We start from the raw sequence: 16,868 nt of genomic DNA, 5'->3' as shown, positions 1-16,868 counted from the left end.
TCTTTTTATCTGTCAGATTAACGTCCAGCTGACCGAATCAACAGCCAACACGTGAGCAGAGCAGGAATCTGAGTCGACAGACGCACTGAAGTCTCCCGTTCACACAAATCACCACAGCGTTGCTATCAACACGTCTTCATCAGATCATCCACACTCTCTGAGACTAACATTCAATCAGCCACTCATTCAGAGCACATCTGCATAAAAACCAAACAAACATGACCGCCTCTCATAGACAGAGATGCACAGCAGTGTGTGTTTAATCCTGGTGCTGTTCCCCTCATGGAGATCGTGTCCAGTTCACAGGTCAGTGTGAACAGGAAGTCACTGTAGCATCAGCAGCTAGCATCTGACCTGAAGAGTTCGAGAGAAATCTCTGTATTAGTTTTATTTCTGTCAGCACACATGAAGATATCTGTGATACAAACTGTCACGGGGGCCATTTGACTGTACTGAGTTCTTTTAGTTTTAATACTTAAATTACCTGGTTCCCTGATGGTACTCACCTTTTACTGAAGTTATATTTTAAACGCAGGACTGTGAAGTATTTTGTGGTATTAGAACTGTAGTACAGTATGAGTCTTTCTATAATCCTGAATATAAACACACTGACCAGCGTCACTGTCACAGACGATGGAGTTATGCAACAGGAAGTGACCTGAACACACACACACACACACACACAGGAGGACAGAGTGTTATATAAGGCTGGGAGAGCCCTCACTTTACATAACTGTGAACACACACACACACACACACACACAGTGTTAGTGCTGCAGCGCCTCCTGCTGGTGTCCAAAACATGATGAATCCTGCTGATCAGCTGTTTCTCTTCTTACTGATAATTTATCAATAACTAAATGGTTTCTGTTGTTTCAGTGGCAGCTGGAGTCTCTGAGGTATAAATGTGTGTTGGATGTATTTCATCTAGTAGTTGAGGTACTCATTACTACAAGGTCCTATCAGAATAATTCAACAGTTACATTAGCATAAAAACTGTTGTTTGTACTTTTACTACTCCTACAATTACAGTCAGTACAGTCAGCACAATAACAGTCAGTACAGTCAGTACAACAACAGTCAGTACAGTCAGCACAATAACAGTCAGTACAGTCAGTACAACAACAGTCAGTACAGTCAGCACAACAACAGTCAGTACAGTCAGTACAACAACAGTCAGTACAGTCAGCACAATTACAGTCAGTACAGTCAGCACAACAACAGTCAGTACAGTCAGCACAATAACAGTCAGTACAGTCAGCACAACAACAGTCAGTACAGTCAGTACAACAACAGTCAGTACAGTCAGCACAATAACAGTCAGTACAGTCAGTACTTCTTCATGTTTTGATACAAGTCTGATGTGTAACAGTATGACTGTGAACTCTGAACAGTAAAACTAAAGTACTTCTTCTTCTCTGGTTACTGGGAGGTCAGACGAGGTCGATAGTCGTCTCCTGCAAGTTCAACCAGCAGGGTCAAAGTTCAGTGTGTGTGTGTGTGTGTGTGTGTCTATATTAGGAGGACTGATGAAGCCTCCTCATCAGCTTCAGTCTTTTCTTCTCCTGCTGCTGTACGCTGACATGGAGCCTCAGAGGTGAGCTGTGATCATTACTGATTATTGATTAGCATGCTGAGTTCTGTGTGTTTGTGTGTGTGTGTGTGTGTGTGTGTGTGTGTGTGTGTGTGTGTGTGTCAAACATCACATGAATCAAACTGGATCATTAAAATAAAAGTGTCACGTTTGCAGCAGAGACGTCATCGTGAACCTTCATGTGACAAACGAACGTCCTCCGTCTGTTTCTTTAAGATCAGACTCTGAATATTCACATTAAACATTAAACTTTAGTCAATATTTAATAGACATTTTACAGTGACATGGTTTATGAATGATTTATTCAAACTGTATTTGATATATATCTATATATATTAAACAGATAAGTGAGGTCTGTAACTGTGATGATGCTTCAGCGTCGTGTTGAGTCAGAACAGATTTATTAGAGAAACTTCCCTCTGATGTTTAACATTAAATAACATAATGTTGATGAAGACATTAACTTTGTGTCTAATAATGTCATTATAATCAATATTTGATTTACTCAGTGATTCAAGGTGAAAAACAAAAACTGTGAAGTAAAAACAAAATTTAAAGTTTGAATGATTGTTTAATGTTTCTAAACGCGATAAGTAGAGTTGACTCATATGAGCTGATGATCAGATGAGCTGTGCTTCGCTGATACTGGATCAATACTTAATCATCTAGCTGGGACCTGCTGTGTTCTTGGAGCAGCTGTTCTGTGTTCTGGTTCTGAGACATGTCAGTGATGATGACGAGCGTCGAGCTCATTAAATGTCCCGTCTGATTTTCTCCTCTTGTTGTTTCCCCCAATGCTGTCAGACCTGAGCCGATCAGCTGGGAGGACGAGGGCGATGAAGAGGAGGAAGAGGAGGAAGTGATCATGGTGAGAAGAAAATGTTTCTGCTCCTATTGTCTTTGAGTCCGGTTACAGGAACACGGTCCACAGAACAGTTCTGGAGCTTCACAGTAAAACAGAGTTGCAGCATTCAGCTGAATAACTGAAGCAGCTGAGACTTGATTTAAAACAGAGAAACAAGAAGAGAACGAGATGAAAGTGTCAGATGGTGAACAGCACACCGAGGGTGAAATCTGGTCTGAGATCAGACTGAGATGTGTTCTGTCCTGCAGACGGGCTGTGTGTGTGTGTGTGTGTGTGTGTGTGTGTGTGTGGTGCCTGACCTGACCTCTGACCTCTGCCATGTGATTGGTGGATAATAAAGTGACATCAGCAGTAGGTTAACGATTGGCTGCAGTCCACCTGTCGCCGTCTGTCTGAGGAACTTCTTCTTCTACAGTTTCTCCTCGTTGCCCATCTCACTGTCACAGTTGTTCTTCAATTCTTCTTTCTCCTCCTCTCTGGTTTCTCATATACACCACAGAATATTAAAAGGCTTCATTTAAATAAGTCGATCACAAAGTCATTAACAGAAAAGGAAACAAAAGTTAGAACAGTTTTCTTTTCTGGCGGTGGTGAGTTAAAACTTTATTGATCATAAAAACATGAACGGAGATTAAAAGAATCAAACACATCTCGGCTGTTTGACTCACTTATTCAATCAGCTGTCAGAGATCACATGACCCCCGCTGACCTCTGACCCCTCCCCTTTGGGAAGTGATTGGCTAATAAAATGACACCAGAGAAGGTCATGTCCAACACACACACACACACACACACACATACACACACACAGCTGTAAATGGAGGTGTCTGTTCCTGTTTAAGCTGCTAATAAAGCTTGATGTGTTTGATGAGAGACAGGACATCAGAGGTCAGCGGCTCCGCTGCCACGTTGATCTCTATATTGTTTATTTCTGTTCTGGTCAACGGAGCCAGAAATAAAGTTTCACGAGTTGTAGAAATGTGTGAGTGTGATCTGTGGTGAGACACACTGGAGCTGCCAGTGACATCACCAGAGGACACATGTTCCTCTGTCAAACATAAAGAGACGTCTTCAGGAGATTTAAAGACACCAACATGTCCGTCTGTGTGCGCAGCAGCTGGAGGATGGAGGCTATGAGTCGTCCATCTCTCGGGAGAAACAGGACGCAGTGACCTGCAGCGGAAACACCAGCACTGACCGTCCAATCAGCCTCAAGGTCAGAGACGTCAAGGTCACCTCTGTTCTGTGTTTACACCAACACGTCTGTGTTTACACCAGCACGTCTGTGTTTACACCAACACGTCTGTGTTTACACCAACACGTCTGTGTTTACACCAACACGTCTGTGTTTACACCAGCACGTCTGTGTTTACACCAACACGTCTGTGTTTACACCAGCACGTCTGTGTTTACACCAGCACGTCTGTGTTTACACCAGCACGTCTGTGTTTACACCAGCACGTCTGTGTTTACACCAACACGTCTGTGTTTACACCAGCACGTCTGTGTTTACACCAACACGTCTACACGTTCTACAGTTCTTTACCAGTTTCCCCTGCGGGGATCCAAATAGTGTCTCTGACTCTGGTCTTTAAACTTTATGTTAACATTATGCTAACATTATGCTAACATTACTTTCTTGTTCTGCTAATGTTGTTATTCATGTAAGTTTAACTTTCTGTGTGAATGTTTTGACTGCTGACTCCGGTTGCTGTGGTCCAGATGTGCTGACAGCCAGCAGATGTCAGACACAAAGTGTGATGAGAGAAAAGAAAGACGGATGTGAGCTGCGAGCTGTGAGCTACACTTTTATTATTCAAGGTCATTTTCACTGGTTTCACTTGATTTATTCCTCGACACTGGAAACATCCATCAAACATCGGAGCATCCAGAACCATCAGGACAGTTCAGTTAGTAGAGACACCGGACAGAGCGTAGAACCAGACAGGTGTTCAGAACAGAAGAACTGTTAGTACGGACCTTATCAACCCTTTGATCCAGTCTGTCTGTCTGTCCTCCTTCAGACGGATAAATCAGGTCGTCTCCTCTTGGAGACTCCTGATGACCTCCAGAACCTTCTGCTGCTGAGGAAGACCAAGAGAGAGCAGAGAGCTGCTGTGAGGAAGCCTGCTGCTGCTCCCCCTGCTGTCCAGACAGTGGTAGCACACACACACACACACACACACACACACACACACACACACACACCTGTACAGGTAATGAGTAGTGTTTATGAGTTGATACCAGAGAGGTCATGAACTGATACAGATGTTATGATGATGATGATGTCTGTGGTCATGTGACGTGTGTCTGCAGCCGTATTATGTGGACGAAGACGACTTCTTTAAGGCCTGTGATCAGAAGCAGCTGCTGGTGATCGACAGGTACCTGTCCACAGGTGGAGACATCAACGCCTGCGACACAGTGAGTCATCGACACTGCACTGATCCTATTGGCTCTGATTACATCACTTCCTGATCCTGTGTGTGTGTGTGTGTGTAGTTCCAGCGTACAGGTCTGCACAGAGCGTCTGCTCAGGGTCACACAGAGGTCGTCAGTAAACTGATGGAGGCTGGACTGAACCTCCACAGCAGAGACAAGGTCCGGATTAGACGTTCTGTGTTTGTTCTAACCCGTCTCACAGTTCTGTGTTATTACAGGCCACATACCCAGCTCCATCAAATCAATGAGTCAGTAAATCAAAACTAATCTGATTACTTCCTGTAACTGTGTGACATCATTCATCAGTCCTCTCAGCTGACGACTCAGGGACGGTGTGGACCACCGCAGCTTTCAGAACCTGTTCTAGATCTGTCAGAACCAGATTTAATCTATTATTCTCTAATGTAATACGTTAATAATTCTCTGTATCTACAACCTGTGTTGAAGCTGTTCTAATGTTCTGGTTCTGTCCAGCTGCAGTCCACTTGTCTCCACTCAGCCTGTCGAGGAGGACATCTGTCTGTCCTCAAACTGCTGCTGGACCACGGAGCAGACCTGGCTGCAACAGACAAGGTGACGGTCCTCACACTGCTGCTACAGCCAGGACACTATGCTGTACATTAACTGTGTGTGTGTGTGTGTGTGTGTGTGTAGCTTGACAGCACTCCTCTTCATGTCTCTGTGAGAACCGGGCACTTCGACTGTGTTGAACACCTGATCCACTGTGGAGCTGAAATCAACACCCAGGACAGAGTGTGTTTACACACTCACACACACACACACACACACACACACACACACACACACACACATGCACACACGCACACGTATTCACACACGCACACACACGTTTACATATGGACTGAGGACCTGTTGATGTCATTTCATCACACTTGAACTTGTTTTTATGAATCAGGGGTGGAAAAAGTACTAAAATATTATACTCACGTAATAGTACCGATACTTGGATGAAATATTACAAAGCACAAGTGAAATTAGTACAAGTCTCACTGCATGTCTTTTAAATGTGGCTGAGGGTTTTTGCGGTTTATGAGTTCAGCCGAAATCGATGTTTCAGGTTCAGCAAACATTTCCAGGTCGACTGTCTGTGACCCTTCATCACTGAGAGCCGGTCTCATGATCCGCCTCCATCACCATCACTTTGAACAAGACATGCGGATCAATCGTCACTGCGACTTTTTTTTTACTCAGTAACAGGCGATTAATGTGGCGAAGTCCACTACTTCACTCAAAACGTAATCAAGTAAAAATAAAATCACAAGTTTTAAAAACTACTTAAAAAACTACTCATACAGTAACTTGGGTAAATGTAATTAGTTACTCTGATGAATATGTAACATTTCACAGCTGGTATTTAAACGTCATCTTCCTGTTTGTGTTTGTTCGTGGGGACACACACACACACACACACACACACACAGTTTCACAACTGTGGTCTCTGTTGTGTTGTAATGTGTGTGTTACATTGTGTGTTGTGTGTTTCAGGAGGGAGACACTCCTCTTCACGATGCTGTTCGACTCAACAGATGTAAAATCATCCAGCTGTTGTTGCTGCATGGAGCCGACACACACATCACCAACCAGGTAACACACAGCTGTCACCTGTATGGGCCAATCCAATTCTGATTTATAAAAACATGGTTCTGACCCGGTCTCAGTGTCTCACTAATGATCAGAGAGTGTCTGCCTGTCTGTCCATCAGGACGGACGTTGTCCTCTGGACGGTGTGTTGGAGTGGCAGAATGAAACAAAGACTCTCCTGGATGCACAGAACAACAGGAAGTGATGTCACTGACAGCTCTGCAGATCAGCCAATCACTGATCTGTGCTGTGAGACTCCTCATTGTTTTTTTCGGTGAAGTAAATGTCAACAATGTCTGTCAATATTTATATCAATTTTATTTTTATCCTCCAACATTTCTTCTTCTTCTTCTTCTTCTTCTTCTTCCTCTGGCTCAAAGTGATCAATAATGTTCTCTCTCAGATCAATAATGTTTATCAATGCTGAGCTCCTTAGACTTTCACATGGTGTTTGAGTGTGATGTCTGTATCGGACAGGTCCTGTTAAAATGATCAGCTGTGATCAATCAAATCAACCTCATGTCCAGAAGACCTGTAATTAATCAATATAATAAATTGATTGAGCCAAACTTGAACTCGATGTTTTTGTGATTTTTGACAAAGTAGTTGATTGCAGTCATTGATCACAGAGGCATGAGAGCTGAAGGAATCAGCTGGAGACTGAATATGTTTCTCGCTCAGACTCAGGTCCACTCAGACTCAGACTCAGGTCCACTCAGACTCAGGTCCACTCAGACTCAGACTCAGGTCCACTCAGACTCAGGTCCACTCAGACTCAGGTCCACTCAGACTCAGACTCAGGTCCACTCAGACTCAGGTCCACTCAGACTCAGGTCCACTCAGACTCAGACTCAGGTCCACTCAGACTCAGGTCCACTCAGACTCAGGTCCACTCAGACTCAGGTCCACTCAGACTCAGACTCAGCCTGCTTAGAACAAAACTGATGACATGAATCAGTTTGAGGTAAAAATGCTGTTTGAACGTGTCGATCTGTAATGAATGAATGAATGAATGAATGATTGTTGTTTCACATGCTGAAGTTCGACTGTGAAGTGCTCGTCATCCTGCAACTACGGAAGCAAATTTAATCCTTTAGCAATATGTCAGTTTGCTTTGGCTCTAAACATTCATACTATTTACACATTTAGTTATGTGTTGTCCTCAAAATGCAAAAGGCGAAAAAAGTTCAAGAATGAATTGAATTTGGATTATTTTTGGAAATGTAAATAAATGTGAATAAATTGTGATTAATACAAATGGTAAAACAGCAGCAAGTACAAAATGTGTGGATGTATTCATGAATTTATATAAGTATTTATGTATTTATATAAATATGTGTTTATCTATTGAAGTATTTGTGTATTGAAGTATTGAGCTGTGTATTTATTTCCTTATGAATTTTTGATCGTGACAGTTTCAGTTATTTCTTCCACTTCATTTTGGAGGCAATATTTTACATTTTATTTGACTAAATTTATTTAACCAGTTTTAGTTTCTAGTAGGGCTGTCAGTTTAACGTGCTAATTCGATGAATTAATTACACTGCAAATTAATGCGTTATAAAAATTTATGCAATTAATTCTGAGATTCTGAGTGGAAATTCAGTCTGCCAGTATTTTAAATTTGGCCCATAGAATGACCCGTAGGCACCGAGGAACATGTCCGGACGTGTTCGTCACTTCCCACCTGCGTCGCTAGTCGAAGCAGGGTGACAACAGACCTGAGCCATTTTTAGACAGAGCACCAAGCCGCCAGTTTTTCCGTTCTTTAGGCGGCTCGGTCCGCGGATTTAGACCCATATTGGGGGTCTGTTTTGGTCCGCCGATTTTCCGCCTCGGAGGGATCACTTATTTCCGCCTCGCCTGCTATCTACAAACGAGGCAGAAATGTGCCGGCCTCTGAGTGAGGTGGGCAGAGGTGTCAATGACCTGCACTGTTGTGCGACCCACAGCCGAGGAGTTTTAAAACCAGGAAACAGCTGATCACAACAGTTAGTCCATCACTTCATCTGCGGACATTAAGATGAACAACTGGACAGCTGCAGAGATCCAGGAGATGCAGCGTCTCCTCGGTCTCTGTAGCTGTTTGGTTGTGTTAGCTTGTTGTTGTGTCGGCAAGCTAAGGACGGTCACTACTTTCAAATTAAAAGCCCCCACTAAAAACCCAGTTCTAAATGGGGTGCAATGTAAAGCTCTTATTCTGAAGATAAAATCTATGTCACTGTTCACAGTTTTACACTTCTACTATTCATATTGAACTGCTGTTTTGATTTAGCTTTAGTGGTCATTTTGAATTGAGAGTCTGCTTAAGTGCCTATTTGAGACTCAGCCTTATTTTATTTCTGAATTTTATTTATTTAAGTGTATTTGTATTACATTTTTGAATAATGCATCTGGCCTAATTGGTTTGTAATTGGGATGTGCATGACCTTTTTCTTTTAAATTTCATTTATGAAACGCACTTCACCAAAAAAAAATGTGGATTTCAAATTTTCTGTTCTTAGTGTATTAAATTGATTAGTCATGCAATACAATTTTGTAATGTCCTAGAATTCAAATTCTTTATTTGGGTACCTTTAGCAGATATGAGATTAAAATGCAATTAATTAGATTAATTAATTACAAATCCTGTAATTAATTAGATTATTTTTTTTAATCGCCTGACAGCCTGAGTTTCTAGTTATTTCAAAATACGCTGAAAAATGATGAAAAATTGTAAATATATTTGTAATTTAATTTTACTTGTACTTTTGATACATAAGTACAATTATTACCAGACGCTTTAAGACTTTTACTTGATTACTATTCATATGGACAACTTTTACATTTACCAAAGCAGTATTTTGACACCATATCTTTACTTTTACTGGAGTACAACTGTTTAAACTCTGACACAGATCAGTGTGACGAGTTATTTAATATGAATATGTGTTAATTGTTGATTAGAAACATCTAAACACAGATTTTCTTCTGAAGCACCTTTTATGTGAAGAAGTTGATTGTAAAAAATAATTTACATACTAATTCACCTTCACTAATCTGTAAGGTAACTAGTCACTAAATGATCACATAAACATAGCTGAGTATAAAGTAGGAGAAAAACCACCTGTTTGGTCCTGGTCATGTTGCTGATGTCTGACTGGCAGTGAACACATTGCAGCATAAACAAACTGGCAGTTGGGGGATGTCCAGTGAACTCGTTCGTACAGGACGGTCTTCTCTGACACCTGACGCCTTCTTCCACCCAGCAGAAACCTTCCCTCCCCTCCCTCACCTCCCCCTCCCCCCCCTCCTCACCTCCCTCAGCTCCCGGAGGTGTAAGGTGCAGTGAATGGAGCGCTCCCTGTCACACTGCACATGTTGTTGATGCTGTAAAAGGAGCGCTTGGTTGGAGGCTGAGCAGACGTCTGGCTGGGTGAAGAGGTTTAACAGTCGTCTGTGCTGTGGATCAGTGATCTGCTGCCCTCAGAGGTCACACAGTCGGTTAATGATTGAGGGTCAGCTGGTGATTTATTGACTGAAGAGGCTTTTTAGAGACGGCTCGACAGGTCCAGACTCACACCAGAATGATTCCATTCCTCAGTCAGCTCAGCTCAGCTCCACTTCTTCACTTTTCCCACTCCTGTCAGACTTCACCTGAATTAGTTCATCCTGAACTTTCTCCCGAACTTCTTCTTGACTCAGCTCTTCCTCCTCAGTTCTCCTTCAGTGAGGAGGAGAGACTGTGACTCCACCTGGGTACCTCTGCCTGCAGTCACACCTTTAAAACCACTATTTTTAAATCCACCTCCTGATTTTTCCTTAAGCAGACGAGGGTGAATCAATTGTTCAGCACGACAGATTCAATAACTAGTTTATTTTCCTTGACCAGACCCCCCAGGACCAGGACCAGGACCAGAAACTGGCTGCAGGAGCCTGCAGCAATGGTTGCTGGGAGGCAGCAGAGAGGCTCAGAGGCGCCTCTGGACGGGGGATGGGGCTGGGTGATCGTCGGCTGCTGCTTCATGGTGACAGTGTGCACACGAGCAGTGACCAGGTAACACACACACACACACACACACACACACACACACACACAGTGTAATAACTCTTGTGATTCTCTGACTTTTCTAAACTGCTACCTTGACTTGACTCTGAGGATTTTCTTCTTTGACACAAAACTGAATGTCTTTGCGTGTGTGTGTGTGTGTGTGTGAGACAGGTTTAAACATCTACAATCATTGAAACATGATCCTGTACTGAAGTGAACTCCTCTATAACTGCTAAACCCTCTAAACCCCATCACAGGTCGTCTGTAACCCTCAACACTACAGCAACACTGACAACACTACAACAACACAACAACACTACAACACTACAGCAACACTGACAACACTACAACACTACAGCAACACTGACAACACTACAACACTACAGCAACAACATCTGCAGCTCCAGTAACAGCTCCATCGCTCTGTCTATGAATAGTTAAACTCGGAGTGTCATTTGTTTCCATGCAGCTTGTTTTACTTACGTGGAGACGAGAGCGAGCTTCTGTTACACACACACACACACACACACACACACACACACACACACAGGTGACGCACAGAAACAACGTATTCTGAAGGTTTTAGTGTCATTGTATTTAAATCATCATCAGCAAATATTATTTTTATGAATGATGTTTCCGACATCAGATCATCACGATCATCGTGGTCAAAAGGATTCACGATGACATCATCACCATAAATATGGAAAATGTGAAGAAATACATAATCATGCTTTCAGTCAAATTCATCTTAAACTTTACGGATTTGGAGTTTTGTGTCTATTTTGATGAATGAATTAAACTTTGTGTCACCACAGTGAAAGAAATCCTGCAGAAAGGAAGTTACACCTCAGACTTACTTCAGTTAGACACCCTCACTGTGTGGAGGACCTCGTGGTGCCTTCACTGACCTCTGTTTGTTTGATGATTGGTGGATGTTGCTTGTGTGATTGTGGACAGGGTTAGCTGCTAATGAACTGCCCTCTTTGGGATAATAAGTTGTCTGAATCTGAATCTGAATCAGTGAAGATGGACCATTTAAATTGTTTAAATAATCTGATGTTGTGTAACCTGTACAGGTGTGTGGAAATGCTGCAGGGTTTAGGAGAGTCAGACATCAGTTTGTGGGCTTATCTCCTCAGACCCTAACCCTGGACTGAAATGATGGAAAGTAAACAGAGTAATCAGGAGCTTTTGGAGAACATGACTCACATGTTCCAACAAACATCTAACCGAGGCGAGAGCTGCAGTGTGAATCCTCCAGCTGTGGGCTGATGTTATCTTTAGGTTGAGAACATCATCAGGCCTGAGCAACAAACAGAGTGAGGCGCCTGATTGGCACTCAACAAATTCATATATTCATAATATTCATAATTAATAATAACTCCAGTAGAATCACAGGTTGAAGGATTTAACAGTATTTGAGGGTTTTCTGGGGGACAGAAAGGCCTCAGGACAGATAGATAGATGTTTCTGATTCCAACAGTTCCTGAAAGCATCACCAGCTGCTGCCTGTAGGAACCAGTCGGCAGAGAGTCGTCTCTCTGCGGTGATGTAACACACAGAGGCGGCTGTTTGTTCAGGTGTCTCACATGGAGACTTTCAGAGTTTAGCTTAATGTATCACAGCTGGTCAATAAACACACACACAAACACACACACACACACTGTTTCAGACTGCTCCTTTAAGTGTTGGGCTGGTGTGAGTGGTGCAGCAGTGTTCAGGAAGAAACCAATGAGAGGTCAATGAATCAATGAATCAATAATTCAAACTGATGAGGAACTTCGTGTTCAGACTGCAGAGCTGCTGTCAGGTGTTGTCATCTGTCTGTGACCTCTGACCTCTCTCACACACACCTGACCCTCAGCTCACCTGCTGACTCACTGGTGGTTTCTGTTTGATGACTGATCACTGATTGATCACTAATTGATCACTGATCACTTCCTGTGTGTGTGTGCAGGTGTGTGTCCATCTTCTTCGTGGAGTTTCAGGCCCACTTTGGTGCCGACTATGCAGCGACGGCCTGGGTCCACAGTCTGGTGGACTGCACCACCATGCTCTGTGGTTGGTACTGACTCTGACCGACCAATCAGCTGAGACCATATCCAACAGCTGACTGATTAGCTGTGTGTGTGTGTGTGTGTGTGTGTGCAGCTCCTGTAGGCAGCCTGATTGGTAACCGTTGGTCCTGCCGGGTGGCTGTGATGTTCGGTGGACTCCTGTCCTCCTGTGGACTCCTCCTCAGCTCCTTCAGCACCAGGCTGGAGTTCCTCTACCTCAGCATGGGCGTCCTGACAGGTCAGCACACAGGACCTGTCCTCTCGTCTTCACTCAAGCTTTAAAAGTCCTCAATCTATAAAATGTCTTCATTTTGGAAAAAGTCCTCACTTTGCAAAATGTCCTCTCCGTCCAGGCGTGGGCTTCGCTCTCTGTTACACCCCGGCCATCGCCATGGTCGGCTGTTATTTCCGCCAGCGGAAGGCGTTGGCGTATGGCATCGCCATGTCAGGCAGCGGGATCGGCACCTTCGTGCTGGCGCCGGTGGTGCAGCTGCTCATCGAGCTGTACTCCTGGAGGGGGGCGCTGCTCGTCCTCAGCGCCTTCGTCGCCAACCTCGGCGTGTGTGGGGCACTGCTCCGACCAATCAGACCACAGGAGGACGAGGAGCAGGTGGAGAGAGAGGAAAAGGAGTCCGCAGGTGAGGAGAGACTTGGTGAGGAGCAGTGCTGTATGACAAGAGTACTGTGATGTCACTTCCTGCTCTATGTGCAAATAAACATCCGCCACAAACAAACAAACCCTCAAAGACAGAAAGACGTTCATGAACATTTACTGACTTCACAAGAAGGAACAAATAATGAAGAATTAGTCAGAGACAGAGTTTCACAGAGTTCATGGACTCTTCTTCTTCTTCTTCTTCTTCTTTTTCTTCTTCTTCTTTTTCTTTTGCCCTGATCAGTACCATCATCATCACCTGTCTGTCTCCTGCTTCAGGTAATGTCTCATCACGGAACACCGAGGTTACTGTCAAACCATCCAAAGAATCAGAGGACAGTCTTTTACCATCAGGAAAGTCTCTGTCTTTCCTGATGGAATGTGTTTCTTCGCCACCACCGCCTCTACTGTCAGGAGACCCCGCCCCTCAGCTGCAGAGGAGGTGGTTCTTCAGCTCCTGCTTCCTGTCTTTTAAAGAGTACCGCTTCCTGCTGCTGCCGGACTTCCTGGGCATGGCTATGTCCTTTCTGTTCCTGGCCACCGGCTGCAGCCTGCCTTTCATCTACCTGGTGCCCTACGCTCTGAGTGTCGGGGTCTGCCACCAGCACGCCGCCTTCCTCATGTCCATCCTGGGAGTCATCAGCATCGTGGGGAACATCACGTTCGGCTGGCTGACGGACAGGAGGTAGCTTTATGTGTGACATCACATGTTTCTTCTCTCAGGTGTTTGAGGTATAATCGTGTTTTTCTCTCAGGTGTTTGAAGCCGTACCGACTGGCGTGTTACATCTTCTCCGTGGCGATGGAGGGTCTCTGCTGCCTCTTTGTGCCACTGCTCCAGTCCTTCCCACTGCTCGTGCCCTTCGCCATCCTCTATGGTTACTTTGACGGCGCCTATGTTGCGCTGATCCCCGTGGTGACGTCGGACCTGGTGGGACCTCAGTACCTGTCCTCTGCGCTGGGCGTGGTCTACTTCCTCCACGCCATCCCCTACCTCGTCAGCCCCCCAATCGGAGGTGAGGAAACACCCACGTATCATTAGCGTCTCTGATTCTGTAAAATCTGCTTATTTCAAATGTCTTTTTTCTCTGAATATTTTATTTTTATGTTTAAACTGAGTGAAAAAAATAGTGTTCATGCCTGAAACCAAGTCAGAAGAAAAAAGTCGTCATGAAGAAGAAGAAGAAACAAAATGTTTGTGTCACTTGTTTTTTTTTTTAAAAAGTGAGCTGGAAAAAAGGGACAGGAGAACAAAATATATATGCATAAAACTGAGGGGAAACAATTCTGGTATTTATTCTCTATTCAGAGTACAAAAAATGAAAAGTGCTCACTTGTAAAATGAAGTGAAAATCAAAATTTGGTGAGTGAAAAAAAGGACATGTGAAAATTTTTGAGAAACATTTGAGGAGAAAAATATTTTATTTCATGCGTGAGAACCAGTTTTGTCATGTGTGGAATCAGGAGAAAAAAGTGGAGAAGGGAAAAAATGTGAATGTGTGAAAGAGAATTTTCTCCAGGAGAAAACAAACGTGTGAACCTAGAAAAAATGTCTAATGATACAATGTTCAGCCCGAGAGAGAGTGGAAAAGATTTCTCTTCCCTTCTCGTGTGAAACAAAGTGAAAAAAAAAATTGTTCAAATGTGTGAAAACTGAGTGGACATAGTTTTTTTGTGTGTGTTTGTGGGGAAGAAAAACAAATCCAGTAAAACACAAGAATGAAAATGAAGAGTAGTAATTCTGTCATATGAGATTTTTAGTATTATAAGGTTTTAAGTCAATAATTGATTAATGAACTGAACTTCTACTTCTCCTGCAGGCTGGCTGGTCGACGTCACAGGAAGTTACATGGCCACCTTCTTCCTCAGCAGTGCTGCCATGGTGCTCAGCTCGCTCGTCCTCTCCATCATTAGCAGGATACGCCGCTGCCAACACCGGGTGTCCGCCGTCACAGAGGACAACAAGCACTAGCCCCTCCCCACATTCGTGCCCGACCAATCAGACTACCTCATGGCCGTCAACATTGTAGCCTCGAAGGAAACGACCTCCAAAAATGGAGGCGATGACGTCATAGTGATGTCATCACGATCATCACAATAAAAACAAACAGCCTCAAGACACGATCAGCAGAATATGTGATTGATCAGCATCATCAGGAATCAATAATGAAAACCTGCTGTCAATCACACTTCACAGGAAGTTGATCCACTTTTGAAAAACAACTTGATACCGAACATGAACCCAGCACCTGTAGATCCAATCACAATCACTCACCTGGCCCCAGGTTTACTTCCTGCTTATGTGGCCGACTGAGCGTGTGCAGTTCCTCTGCTGGCCCCGCCCATGAGTTCCTGCCCCATCCACATACTTTACATTGTGATGATGTCACTCAGGACAACAAGTATAAGTTTAGCCGCTGTAATACCACGAGTGTCCACCAGGAGACCTGAGGATAGATTCATATTCGGAGTCTGTCGTCGATGTTTTCAACACATAAACAACACAATGACAAACTGTGCTCTTATTTTGAAGTGACAGGAGAAACCACTGACTTCCTGCCAGGAGAAAGTTCTTCATGTTTTTATTGTTGTGAAGCTGCTCGGTCACGGGACAGGATGGTGAAGAGAAGATGCTAACGAGCTAACAAACATGAAAATTAAAAACAAATGTACAAACTCTGGAGAAACAAAACATTTAATCAATAAGTCAGAAAGTGGATTTAGTGTGAAGTTGTCCTTTAAAGTGTTAAAGCATCTGCTGCCCACAGAAACGTGTCGATGTCATCAATATTAAAACCGATCAGTCGAAAATTAATCTTCAAAGATTAAACGTTTAAATTTGTGTTCAACTGTGAGAATATTCTGTGTTTAATGTAAACTGATTGTTTTGATATTGACAGCAGACAATCGATTGATTATGGAACACAACGATGTGTACTTGTGCTCCGGAGCACACAGAGCAGGTATCAGATGAGTCCAACTTAATGAGTTACTGACGAAATTCGTTTTAGAGGTTTGTTGAACGTTTCTCCTCTGACTGCTGTCGAAGATTAAAAGATTTTATTTGCTTGCAACAGAAAACAACTGTTTTTATCTCTTCTGAGCAGAAAACAGAACTAATTTCATTTCTTTTTACAGTGGCTCAAATCCTGAAGAGAACAGCAGACATGTTTTATATGTTTCACTCACTTTGATTTGTTTTTTATTAACATAACTAACAGCATGGGGCATTTAAAGTGGCCCTAACTGTCATCCATTGTTCTATTAAATGTGTTTGAGAATAAAAATATTTGCAAAAATAAAAAAGGCAAAAAACAAAAACAAATACAATGTGGACATGAATCAGTGTGTACTTTATTTTCTAACCTTCCATACTCGACAGGAAATTAGTTCATGTTCAGTGACCAACACATTTTGTGTGTGAGAACATTTATTTTTTGTGCAACATGTTTGGCAGAAGTCTGAGATTCCCAGCTGGTGCTGTGACACTGAATGAGGCACTCGGCCCATCTGAAGTTGGTTTTGTGTGGCAGCGGGAAGTGACTGGAGATGGAAGTGTTTTTCTGGTTTGTGGTCTCAGACTCTTGGACCCTGCGGTTCAGTTACAAAACGTCAGTTTTA

General features: G+C 43.3%; 2 protein-coding genes across 3 annotated transcripts; both read left to right on the top strand.

The window, feature by feature from the left end:
• The first annotated feature begins 23 nt into the window (after nucleotides 1–23).
• Nucleotides 24–7,072, top strand: LOC119010051 (ankyrin repeat domain-containing protein 1-like). Its single transcript, XM_037081908.1, has 11 exons — nucleotides 24–306; nucleotides 1,522–1,597; nucleotides 2,399–2,462; nucleotides 3,574–3,675; nucleotides 4,484–4,618; nucleotides 4,776–4,883; nucleotides 4,962–5,060; nucleotides 5,376–5,474; nucleotides 5,556–5,654; nucleotides 6,408–6,506; nucleotides 6,625–7,072. The coding sequence occupies exons 2-11, from the start codon at nucleotides 1,530–1,532 to the stop codon at nucleotides 6,706–6,708; spliced, it is 957 nt and encodes a 318-aa protein (XP_036937803.1). The 5' UTR covers nucleotides 24–306; nucleotides 1,522–1,529; the 3' UTR covers nucleotides 6,709–7,072.
• Nucleotides 7,073–10,087: 3,015 nt separating this feature from the next.
• LOC119010045 (monocarboxylate transporter 12-B-like) lies at nucleotides 10,088–16,583 on the top strand. 2 transcript variants are annotated; one of them, XM_037081897.1, is made up of 8 exons: nucleotides 10,088–10,241; nucleotides 10,375–10,539; nucleotides 12,494–12,597; nucleotides 12,688–12,831; nucleotides 12,947–13,246; nucleotides 13,528–13,933; nucleotides 14,004–14,263; nucleotides 15,068–16,583. In XM_037081897.1, the coding sequence occupies exons 2-8, from the start codon at nucleotides 10,427–10,429 to the stop codon at nucleotides 15,217–15,219; spliced, it is 1,479 nt and encodes a 492-aa protein (XP_036937792.1). In that variant the 5' UTR covers nucleotides 10,088–10,241; nucleotides 10,375–10,426; the 3' UTR covers nucleotides 15,220–16,583. The 2 variants fall into 2 exon arrangements, with proteins under 2 accessions (XP_036937792.1, XP_036937793.1); XM_037081898.1 differs by having other exon boundaries at nucleotides 10,088–10,539; nucleotides 12,947–13,231.
• Nucleotides 16,584–16,868: the final 285 nt, after the last annotated feature.

This window comes from Acanthopagrus latus, chromosome 20, assembly GCF_904848185.1.
Source record: "Acanthopagrus latus isolate v.2019 chromosome 20, fAcaLat1.1, whole genome shotgun sequence".
NCBI lineage: Eukaryota > Metazoa > Chordata > Actinopteri > Spariformes > Sparidae > Acanthopagrus > Acanthopagrus latus.
This window is presented reverse-complemented; position numbering and strand designations above follow the sequence as displayed.

Excerpts from the sequence above, each read along its gene's own strand:
- LOC119010045 (XM_037081897.1), top strand. The coding sequence starts at position 10,427 with ATGGTTGCTGGGAGGCAGCAGAGAGGCTCAGAGGCGCCTCTGGACGGG. Across the intron at positions 10,540-12,493 it reads TGCACACGAGCAGTGACCAG|GTGTGTGTCCATCTTCTTCG; the intron begins GTAACACACACA and ends GTGTGTGTGCAG. Across the intron at positions 13,247-13,527 it reads CGCAGGTGAGGAGAGACTTG|GTAATGTCTCATCACGGAAC; the intron begins GTGAGGAGCAGT and ends CTCCTGCTTCAG.
- LOC119010051 (XM_037081908.1), top strand. The coding sequence starts at position 1,530 with ATGAAGCCTCCTCATCAGCTTCAGTCTTTTCTTCTCCTGCTGCTGTAC. Across the intron at positions 5,061-5,375 it reads ACCTCCACAGCAGAGACAAG|CTGCAGTCCACTTGTCTCCA; the intron begins GTCCGGATTAGA and ends GGTTCTGTCCAG. Across the intron at positions 5,655-6,407 it reads AAATCAACACCCAGGACAGA|GAGGGAGACACTCCTCTTCA; the intron begins GTGTGTTTACAC and ends TGTGTGTTTCAG.